At 34.9% G+C, this 11,820-nt stretch overlaps 1 protein-coding gene across 2 annotated transcripts; it reads left to right on the top strand.

The window, feature by feature from the left end:
• The first annotated feature begins 824 nt into the window (after positions 1-824).
• LOC122088206 (putative axial regulator YABBY 2) lies at positions 825-7,503 on the top strand. Of its 2 annotated transcripts, none has more exons than XM_042657393.1 (6): positions 825-1,106; positions 2,993-3,112; positions 3,332-3,455; positions 4,739-4,787; positions 4,956-5,031; positions 7,107-7,503. In XM_042657393.1, the coding sequence occupies exons 1-6, from the start codon at positions 1,038-1,040 to the stop codon at positions 7,221-7,223; spliced, it is 555 nt and encodes a 184-aa protein (XP_042513327.1). In that variant the 5' UTR covers positions 825-1,037; the 3' UTR covers positions 7,224-7,503. The 2 variants fall into 2 exon arrangements, with proteins under 2 accessions (XP_042513327.1, XP_042513328.1); XM_042657394.1 differs by having other exon boundaries at positions 826-1,106; positions 3,338-3,455.
• The last annotated feature ends 4,317 nt before the right edge of the window (positions 7,504-11,820 follow it).

Here is an 11,820-nt window from a genome sequence, read left to right as displayed (position 1 = left end):
TAAAACATAAAAAGGGAGGTATAGTTCATCAAAGTATATAAAGGTACCTAAGGATTTAACAAATCGATGTAAAACTATATCTCTATAACTCCCAGTCCCCTCTCACATGTCCGTCAATAAGACATCATTATCCACAAAGAGATTGTTAAGGGAAAGAATCAAAGAACCATGCATGGGCTCCAAATAAGTTCCTTTCCACATTTTGGTAAGATAGTCCCACATCAGTACCGCTGAGGCCTCCCATCCCTTCGTATATATGTGAGTCCCTCCATTATTATTATTATTATTATTTCCTTCGATTCAATTATTAGAGTTTTTTGATTGAATATTTCCATGGTATGAGAGGTTTCTCCATTCCAATGTTCTGTTAATTTTATTTTATTTTTATTTTTATTTATTTTTATTATTATTATTATTATTATTATTATTATTATTTTAAATCTCACTCTCTCTCAAAACAAATGCTTCTCTCTCATCCCTAAGGACTCCAAGCAATTAATATCTCCTTCCCCCCCCCCTTCGTCCGCCAGAGAAAGCCATGCGGATGGGTTGAGACTTGACACTAACACCCACTCATTCACTCAATCATCCTCTCTCTCTCTCTCTCTCTCTCTCTCTCTCCACAAACCCAACCCACTATCTGCCAATCCACAAAAAATAAAAACGCTTTTTTGCCACGTCACAAAACCACTCTACCGTGCACCTTCCATCTTCAATTCCATAATTCCCACTCTGGCCGGGTTGCTGCCGACCCGATCGATCAATCCCATCTTCCATCTCTGTTACCAGTACAACAACATATACTCTATTGATTACACTCCCATACTCCCTATAAATTCCACCTACACCCAAACTTCCTTTCTCTCATTCCTGCAGTAAAAGAAAAAGATAATTAAGCTTTTTCTATCTCTTTCTCTCTTGTCACTCTCTCTTTTTTCTTCTCCTTGCAGACCAGTCTTGGATTTTCATATAATTTTCTTTCTTTTTCTAATCAACTGACTTGGGTCTCTGACGATCTGCAACTCTCCAAAACAAAAATGTCACTTGATGTTTCATCTGAACATGTTTGTTACGTCCACTGCAACTTCTGCAACACCATGTTAGCGGTATACACTACTCATCCCCTCTGTTCTCTTTAATTTGGACTTTATTTACCTTTTCTTCACTATTAAGACTTATATCTCATATAATTTTAACTTAATTAATTCGAGATTAAAACCCTCTTTCTCCGTGAAATCAGGGTCTAATTTTTTATGACTTTGATTTATGGATCAAAATTCTAATAAGAGCCAAACGTATCTCCTGAATTAATTTATAATTTGTGACCAATATGGTTCACTCCAAGCCTCCTTCATAACCTCTATTTCATGTTAACATGTTTTTTTTTTTTTTTTTGTTTGATAGGTTTATTGGTTAATGGTATTTTATGTTAGTTATATTTTCTTCATTTCTCAAGTTCCAAAACCTTTAACTATGAGGAATTAAAATTCTAAATTTGAAATTTTCATATGATCACTGAATTTGATTTGCTTTAAATATATTTTTATTTATTTTTTATAGGTAAAAATAATGCTCTTATCTCTTAGTATGTGTCATGATATAATTTTAAAATTATTCATAGGGTTGAGTAAATGAATATACAAACTGCAATATCTTAGGCTTCAAGTTTTTCCTTGAAACCCATATTAATTGGTGGAGTAGTTTTCATGAACCTTTTTTAAATTTTCCTGACAGGCGGTTTTGCCAGAGGATAGTTCTTAACCCTATTTTCAAAACCCAAGAGCTAGCTTTACTTTTTTTTTTTTTTTTTTTTTCGATAGTTGCTGGCTTTACCACTGATCATGAGAAAGTACTGGTAGGTTATGGTGAGGCCAAAGGCTAGGGTTTGGTCTATTTCTTAGAGTTTCTCCTATGTCAGTTAAGCAATGGAGCTTTTCAACCTCCAAGTCTTGCCTAGGAAGAAAAACAACACTTTATATCCCACCAAAGTCTATTTTTGTTGCTGTTATTTCTATTGAATTTTGTAAAACTTAAGCATATTTGACAATCTTATTTATGTTCTCACTCAACTAATTAGAGACACTGCACAGTTTCTATCCATGAATGTACTTTCATATTTCATTTTCCTATCCTTTTTTTTTCCTTTTAGGTATTGGGTTCCCATGTTCAACATCATTTGGAGCATATTTTTGACTGAAAATTGTGAAGTAGTGGAGGTGTGGAGAAATATTAGTTGGAACACAGACATTTCCTCCTTTTTCCAAGCTCCTTTCATCATAGCAAGCCTCTTTTAACAACCCTTTGAAAGCTTTCCCTATTTATCTCTTATTCTTCTTTTTGAAAGCCAGTACTGTGATTTCAGACTGCAACAAGAGCAGTAGATCGACTCCTCTCTCTCTCTCTCTCTCTCTACATATATTGCCATGTCCACACAAGAACTGTGATTATGGCCTTCAGTGGTTTCCGTTCCAGTCACGTCCTTATCGACTCTCTCCCCCCACCCCCACTAGATTTCGTTACTCTCTTTCTCTTTCTTATCTTTTTTTTTTTTTTTTTTTCCCCTTGCTTTTGGTGTCTGACAGGAATGAGAAAAGTCAGGTGCGCACCGAAAGGAAAGAGAAATGGCGAAGTGAGACTGTTGAGAATCAACCACAGGAGTAGGAATAGCAGTAGGAATAGGAGTAGGAGGAGTCTTTAAAGTTATTACTCATGTGAGAGTGAGACCTGAGGCTATGAGCATCCTCACCACTCACTATAGTGGAACACATTAGGTTTAACCTAGCTTGGAGGAGGCCTTGATCGATGAGTAAGAGGAGGAGGAAACCATTAAAACCCTATATACGACAAAACCAAAAGTGAAAACTCACCAAGGAAATGCATAGTTAGTAATGAGTTTCAATCTTCATTACTTGGGAGATAGGTTGACTTGAGAATAGGGGTTCTCTTCTTTCTTCTTTCCTTTGTTTTGGTTTTTCAATTTTTAATTTTGCAGGTCAGCGTTCCAAACACCAGCTTATGTAATGTTGTGACGGTGAGATGCGGGTATTGCTCTAATTTTCTGTCTGTGAACATGGGAGCTTTGCTGCCGTCAGCCCCACTTCAAGATCTCCAGGTATGGCGTACCATTTACCAACTTTGAATTCTCTGTCAGCTTGATTTCTAGATCCCTTTCTTTTTCTGCGATAACTTTTTTTTTTATTTGTTTAATATTATTCTTTGATTCGATCTCTAACTGGTAAATGACAGAAATTAAACCCATAAGATTTTTTTTTTGGTAACCAATCATTAAAATTAAATGTGTTGCACTATATAACTTGTTGGTTGAGAAAAGTTTCAGAATCCTGGTGTGAGCTCTGAAGATTCCAGTAAAGATGGTGGATCTTCTTCCAGGGGTAACAATGTCTCTACGCCAGACTCTGCAGAGAGTGAACAATCTCAAATGGTTCCTATTCGTCGTAAGCAATCTCTCTCTGTCTTTAACATTTAGAGCTTTAAGGTGGAACGGTAGTGAACATGGTATCAGAGAAAATACAAGCACACACACATGCTTGTGACGGCACCGGGCAGACTGTTGGATCAAGGAGCATGACATGAAAATATCAATTAAATGAAAATATATTACACATTTTTACTAATCTCATACACAATATCCAACATCTTCTTCTTTTTCTTTTTGGGTTTTATTGGGAGAAAGGGGGGAGGGGGGTTTGGAACTGGGTGGGTAACCGGGTAACCCAGTGTCTAGTATTGAAGAACCATTTGACATTGAAATATATAGAAAAATATTTACTTTGAAAATTGCCTTTACAAATTAATTTTTGTCAAACTTGCACCATTTAGAGGTGGAACTACCTCTTTAACTGGCTATACCTGCAAACAACTAGAACTTTTTTTTATTTTTTCTTTAGTATAAAAAAAAAAAAAGAACGATTTTTTCTTTTTGGTAAACAACAAGGAGAACCATTTGATCCTTAAGAAGTGACCAACCTCTAGCTTTAGAGATGTTAATCGAACTTAAATTATAAATGCAGATTTTTTTTGCTAAAGGTCAGCAAAAGAATAAATAACTAGGGGAAAGATATATAGGACTTAACATCGGAACATACCCAGAAGGGGAAAATACAAATTTGACTTGACACTCTACCTTCGGCATTGCCATCAGCTATAATAATAGATCAATTGAGATGTTCCATACTATCAAATATATCCCCATTTTTGTTCCACTAAAAGTTTTATTTTAAGAAAAAAGAAGATTACAGGAATACAAAAATAGACTACAAAACAGCCCCAAAAATAAACTCAAAACAAAGAAGCAAGTCAATAACTCGACCTTCAGCATTGCCATCAACAGGGGACCCACTTACTAATAAATATATCCCTCTAAACTAGAAAATAATAAGAAAAAGGGTAACAAGTTCTATTCCTCAAACTAGGAGCATATCATCATTAAATTCCCCCATCCATTGGTGCAAATTAAAATGCATTCTCCACGACCTAAATGGAACAGTTATAAAGCATTACTGATGGGATAGTTAAGGCTCATCCACAAACACATAAGCGTGTGCATATATGAATGCAAGCACAAATGTATGTGGACATGAATGCATATGTTACTAGATACATTTAAACATATCATTTCAAATAATAAAAACTTTATGAGGTAAATTTTTTTTTTTTTTCACTTTTAATTAGCACCAAATTAAGCTAATAAATATTCCTTGCTATCATGAATAAGCAGCACCAGAGAAGAGGCAACGAGTTCCGTCTGCATATAACAAATTTATCAAGTAAGAGTCTTGTGTGAATTTTGATTTTTTTTATTTTTAATATATTATTCTTTAGTTTACCTCTTAATTTGCTTGAGTTGCAATGAATTAGATATATATTCCACAATTTTTTGTGTTCATTTAATTTGGACAGCTAATGTGCCTTATTATTTTGATTTTCTTTCATAGGGAAGAGATCCGAAGGATAAAGGCTAATAATCCTGAAATTAGCCACAGAGAAGCTTTTAGCACTGCAGCAAAAAATGTGAGTTTCTTCTTCTCAGTTTCTGAAACCTAGGAGTTCTAATACTGCGATAAGTCCCTAAGAAGAAAAAACTAAAAACCCCATTGATGCTTGGACTGGCCTTGCATATATGATCAACTATAAATTTTTGTCAAATTAAAGGGTTAGGGTTCATGTACTCTCTCTACTTGGAGCATTTCAACCATAATTTGAGAAGACTACTAGCGATAGAGTTTAGTCATATCCTCAATCTAGCATATCTTTTTTCCCTAGGTTAAGATACTTCATTATGAATAAAATATAATTTTTTTATTGAAATTGCCACTAGCTTCTTGAAGAGTGTGACTTCACTGATCAAGAAACCATTTGAAAGTTTTGAATAGTGATTTCTATCTCCCCCCACCCACCCCCCTGGCTTCATTTTGGTTTTTATTAGAGGTTATGACATGCAAAGTAAAATAATAAATGTAATCCCAAGTATCCAAGATAGATTTGTACATTCCTTGCCACTGCCAATCTACAGTTTACAAGGGCAATGATTTCCTAAACAGTTCAAATATTTGCCAATGTGATAGATCCAACGTGGCCTAAATTTTATTATCAGGTAGACCCCAAGGTACCACATCCACAAGTTTCAACCAAACAAAATTTTCCAAGTAGAAAAATAAACTTTGAAAATATAGGTACAATAGGAGGGTCCATGGACATGCACAAGCTGCTGAAAAACACATGGCTGCGAATCTAAATGTAATGTTTGGCAATTAGCTAATCTATAAGGGGCAGTGTTAACAAGCATTTCAGTTCCCCAATAGGATTATATGTACAAATGAATGTTTGATGGAACTTTCTCGTATCTACTTATGAGAAAAAATTTAGCCTTATTGTCACATTATGCTGTCATCCCCCCCCCCCTTCCAAAAAAAAAAAGGAATATGTCATTTAGTTTCTCCTATCTGTTAAATAATATTCCCCATATTATATCCCTATCATTCTCAGTTTCTTGCATATACCATGTTGTTGTCACATTTTCCTTCCATATGGATTCTATAACAAAAAGTTACCTTCTTAAAGCTCAAGTTCATAGTTAGTCAAAAATTGCTTTGTCGCGGTAAAGTTAATATTTGTTCAGACCCAAATTAGAAGCTATGAAAGAGAAGTAAATTATATATGAAATATCATTAGCATTGGTCTTCTTCAATTATACTTCAACTATACTGATAAATCAAAATTTTGCATAAGTATATTAATTTCATTTCTATAGGAAAATGAACTATTTAATGGGTCATTGAGTCATGCTTCAAATGTAGCATCAATACTCATAAGCTCTACCATCTCAGTAGGGCATACTTTTTTGTTGGATGGGTACTCCCACAATAAGTCATACTTAAAAGAGTGGATATTTTTCCTTTTGGGAATTGTAACAATTAACAGCAATTGTACATATCACATGCTCCACTAAGGGTACCACCAACATGTAGCAATGCTTTATTTTTTTTTTTAGAAGATCAGATTATATTAAAATATGAAAAAAAGGAAGAAATAATTACAAAAGGCAGAAGTGAGCCTCCACCTTCGGCAATGCCATCAGCAGAGGCTCACAACTGCTAGCTCAAAATAGTTATAAATCTAAAGCGAGGTCGCCCATCTATATCAGATTGCAACTCATTGGCAATGTGAAGAGGGATTTGCACATCATCACTATCGATCCCAGACTTTGCTGCTTCCTTAGCTAGGAAGTCTGCAACTGGATTTGTTTCTCTAAAACAGTGCAAAATCTTCTACTTAATGGAATTCAAATAGCCAAGGAGATGAGCAGCAATGCTATATTTGATCAAAGACTAGTCCCATTAATTCATATGATTCTTACTTTCGTAATCCTATCATCCCAACTACTTTTAAGATTCGTTTTTATTTTGATATTTAAGTTAGTCTGGAGCAATATTAGCTGTTTCTATTTCTAGGTTGAAATGCTTGTTTGCAGTTGGTGGATTATAAGTGTTTTGTGAGCCATTTATTTTGACTCAATAAACTTGTGAATAGTAGTGATAATAGGATAATTGTATAACAAAAGCCATTTAATCATTATTGTTTTGCAGTGGGCTCATTTTCCTCATATTCACTTTGGGTTAACAGTTGATGGAAACAAGCACATAAAAATTGATGAAGCTTTTGGCAATAATGAAGGAGCTAAAAAGGCTCAAGGTTTCTATTGAGGAAATTATCTTGTAGATAGATGCTATTGTTTTACTATATCTCTACTCAACTTTGACAATGAGGATCATCGGCTTCCTAAGTGGTAGGAAAGTGAATCTCCCATGATTTCTATTACTCATATATATTTGTCGTCTAATACCATTAAGCCATTCTTTTTTACTTCCCCCCTCACCCCTACCTCTTTTGATTCCTTTCTTCTTTACTCTTATGATGGCATTGTGGTGAACTTTATGTTTTTGAGTTGGAACAATATTGTATTAAGAGTCATTGCCATGTTAACATTTTGTTTGCATATACATCTAGGTGATAAAATAGTTAATCCACGCGATTGAGTAGCTCCCTTGGGGATGCATTACTCATTGATGAGTGAACACATTAATATCCATAGTTATTTTCTCATTTTTAAAATTATCATAAAACTGCCTGAACACATTATAACTAAGATCCATAGTTATTTTATCTTTTTTTTTTTAAGGAATTGTCCCTCTATATAGGTGTATTTAAAACTTGAAATTTCATTTTGATTGCCTCTTTTTTTATTCCTAAAAATAATATAAGCGAAGGTTAAAATAAGTTTCAAAATTAATTTGAAAATGACTTATTATTAACTCATTATCAAAAGTTGTCATTATATAGCCCATTTGTTGACTGCGCATGTGAAATGATGGGATTTACCTTTAGAAAAAAAAAAAGTCACAAATTATTCAATAGCTTAAAAGGCGTCAATAAGAAAATCCCTTTTTATAATAAATTTCTTATAGGCACCTGTTAAGCTATCAAATAATTTGTGACTTTACCTTCTTTTTTTACTCCTTTTTTTATTTATTATTATTATATAAAACACTTTATTTTACAATGAAGGTAAATATTATCATTTCACCTGTGTAGTTCAAAAAAGGGAAAAGACAATGATAACTTTTGGTAATATCGTAATAATAATTTGCTTTTAAATTATCCGAAAACCGCAAGCCAAACACAAATGGTTCTCTTTGTATATGATTATCAGTATGGTATCTAAAGATCATCTAACCTATGCCAAAAAGCACATCAGAAATTTAGACTTTTATTCAGCAGTGAAGCCATTATTTCCCCCAACTGAATACAGGGACATCAATTTTGAAAAAAACCATTAAAAAAAAAAAAGCCATTTATTCCCTCCAAGGACTAGGGCGTGATGGCTATTTATGTGTTGGCTTACCTTTAGGGTATTAATGCCTTATAGGGTTGTGGATCTTGTGTGTAGATAGAGAGACAGAGAGAGAGAGAGAGAGAGAGTCATCCGTCAACTTCAAGATTCAGAGACAGGTGATCTAATAAAAACACAGAATTTGATGGCATTCAATGAATAGTAAATAATATAATGAGAGAGAGAGAGAGAGAGAGAGAGAGGAAGAAATTATGGTAACAGACAACAGACATTGGTGGCTATTGTGTAAAAGGCAACATAGACAAGAGACAAAGGTGCTACAGCGCTGCTTTTCACCCCAGCAGAGTAGCTGCAGGTGGAAGACGAAGACAATCCAGAAGAAAAACAAATATTAAAACCTCTCTAGTCCTAAGTCCTCCTAAACCAAACCTACTCTTTCATGGGTTTCATTTACACAGAAACCAACAAATTTATCAGTTAGAACATAAAATTCCCCATTGATCTGATCATGATTCATGAGAAGATATACAACTAAACCAACCCTAAACAGTACTAATAATGTAAAAGACGAGCCTATTTAGCACTGTAGTTCCAATCCAACCGCATATGGATGCAGACGTCGTCGCTCGTAAGAGAGAGAAGGGGCTGAACTGAACAGTAGCAAATGTTGGTTGGTGGGTAGGGAATAAGGGGATTGAAGAGATTTGAGAATGGCAGGAGGTCAGAACACAGAATCTGAAACGTCAAATCTGTGTTCCTTTGTTTGGTTTTAGTTTGGAAGCCCTTAATGTAATATGTTGAGTAATTTGGTGAGTGGTGGTGGCCAGAGTCTTCAAAAAAGTTCAACTGTCACTTCATTGTTTCTCTCCAGTCTCCACCATCGATGATCATCGATGTGAAAGGAGATAAAAGGGGGAGAGAGAGAGATGAAACCAAAACCGACTGGCCTTTTCGCGGGAGACAATTTTCTTTCTTTCCTCTTCTGCGATGGATCCCTGCCTGCCTCTCTCTCGGATTTGAAAATCAATTAAATCATAATGGAATGGATTACCCTATTCGAATTACAAATGTTTTTTCTCTAAAGAATTACAAATGGGCGTTTCAACACATGGTTTTAAGTATTGGTATCGTATTGGTATTGCCTGAGATCGATACCTGATTGATTCGAATCGATTACCTGTATTGTTTTAGGGATAAAAAAGAAAAAAAATGCACTTAAAAAAAAAAAAAGGCAAAAGTGATCAGTACTCACCGATCCAATCTGAATCGGTATCATACTAATATCGACTCAGACCGATACTATTACCGATATCGATACCAATACCAATACCTAAATCCTTGATTGAACGTAAATCCAAAGTTAGAAAGAATGCTACAAGACAATATTGCGTACACCATACACATGGGGAAGTGGAGTTAGAGCATGGGCATCTTTTCACAGCCCGATTCTACTTCCCATGTGTATGATCGTACGCAACTAATTTTGGTAGCATACTTTTTCCCCCATAATTAATTTTACAATTTTTTTTATGGATAAATCAATTTATTGAGAGAGAGAGAGAGAGAGAGAGAGAGAGAGAGAGATGTATAAATACATAAATAAGGCAGTCTACTAAGATTCAGGTCTAGAATCCCCAAGACTCAGACGGCTCCAACCATCGAGGTCAGAAGGTACTACTAAATCCAAAGAACATCAACTACAAACAAAAGGATGAAAATGAAAATTCTTACCATGAGGATCAGCTCAATGGATGTTTACTCCTCTCAACCCATATAGGATGCAATCCCCATTTCTGAACTAGGAAAAGGTTCTTAGGGGATTTCAACTAAGGATTGTTATTTTGGGAGAGAACCACGAATCATCCCACTAAATCCTTGTATCAAACCGTTCCATTAATAAACAAGATGTTATTGGGATCTGAATTTAGTACCGAATAATAAATGGGACAAGATGGTTCGAGGAAGGGATTCTTAACAGTACCAGTACCAAAATACCGTTTAGGCACCGAATGAAATTGAAACTATCAATATATACCATTTCAAGGGGGTATACTTCATGTTCTTGTAATCAAGTTTTACAGTTATGGTTTGATGTATTTGGGTGATCTTTTCTCTTATGAGGGTTTCAATTGATGGACCTTTAGTTTTGTTACTTTAAACTCATTCAGTGATGAACTAAAACTATTTTGGGACTTGTTTAATTGGTCATCATTAATTCTTAGTTGTTATTTTGGGAAACTTATATGTTGACTTAGAGAGTATTAAGAAGTAAAACCGTGAAATTTATCATGGTTTTATATTTTAATTTGCTTTCTAAAGTAAGTAATATCTTAGATCTTCTGATAACAAAAGATCCACAATACTAATAATGGAACCATTGAAGTTCTTCTCCCTATTCCATAGTTCCTAGAACCGTTCAGGAACCAGTCCCATCCTGTCCCATTATTAATAGGATGCGTTCTCTCAGGCCAACAGTCTTCTACTTCTAATTGACTACTCTATGACGAGTTTCCCTATTCCTGGGACTTTGTGGCTCAAACTAAGCCCTGAAATCATGGAAAAAGCACTAAGGCTCTGTTTGGTGTCGTTTCTGTTCCAGAAATGCTGTTTCGTGCCAGAAACGCCGTTTCGTGTCAAAAACAAAAATTTTAGTTTCTGTGTCAAAATGCAGTTTTTAAACGAAAAAAATGGTGTTTCAAAATTTCATATTTTTATTGGGAACTTTTTCTCTTTTTTTTTTTGTAAAATGGAACGAAACTGGGAAGCTCGTTTTTTCAGTTTTTCTTTTTTTTTCACTTTTTGTTCCAAAAAAAACAGAAACGGACCATAAGTGCACCAAACAGAAGATTCCATTTTTTCGTTCCACTAGAACGAAAAAAACTCCAGAAACGTTTTTTTAGAACGATACCAAATGGAGCCTAAGAGTCTCCATCACCACCTAGATAAAAATAGAATACACCTAACAAACACCATCAAGGCATTTGTAAACCCTAATGAGAGAGCATCATAGGGTTACATCTAGGGATAAGTTGCACCCTTCTATCCACCAATTCCTGTTTCAGCAACATAGATAGGCCTTCCATGGCAAGAGTAAAGATGTTGGGGCAAAATGGTCTCCTTGTCTGATTCCCCTCCCACCAATGAAATAACCCATAGGGCTCCCACTCACAAGAACTGAAAACCTAAGGGTCATGACACATCGTTTCACCCACGATATAAATCTTACCAAAAATCTCGTAGACTCCATATACAAAAAAGGTAGTTCCATCTCAAGGAATCATACACTTTGTGACATCATATTGAGAATGGTCAAATGGATTTTCCCTTAACAAATGAAAATTAATTAGGAGAGACTAGGAGAATGACCACCTGCTGAATTCTATTGCCCAAAATCTTTGATATGAACTTGTGAAGTAAATTTCATAGTACAATTGTTTTTTTTTTTTGGC

This window comes from Macadamia integrifolia, chromosome 9 (assembly GCF_013358625.1).
Source record: "Macadamia integrifolia cultivar HAES 741 chromosome 9, SCU_Mint_v3, whole genome shotgun sequence".
NCBI classification, from domain to species: Eukaryota; Viridiplantae; Streptophyta; class Magnoliopsida; order Proteales; family Proteaceae; genus Macadamia; species Macadamia integrifolia.
The sequence above is the reverse complement of the archived record's forward strand: the minus strand, read 5'-3'. Positions and strand labels throughout refer to the sequence as shown.

Excerpts from the sequence above, each read along its gene's own strand:
- LOC122088206 (XM_042657393.1), top strand. The coding sequence starts at position 1,038 with ATGTCACTTGATGTTTCATCTGAACATGTTTGTTACGTCCACTGCAAC. Across the intron at positions 3,113-3,331 it reads CCCCACTTCAAGATCTCCAG|TTTCAGAATCCTGGTGTGAG; the intron begins GTATGGCGTACC and ends GGTTGAGAAAAG. Across the intron at positions 3,456-4,738 it reads TCAAATGGTTCCTATTCGTC|CACCAGAGAAGAGGCAACGA; the intron begins GTAAGCAATCTC and ends ATGAATAAGCAG.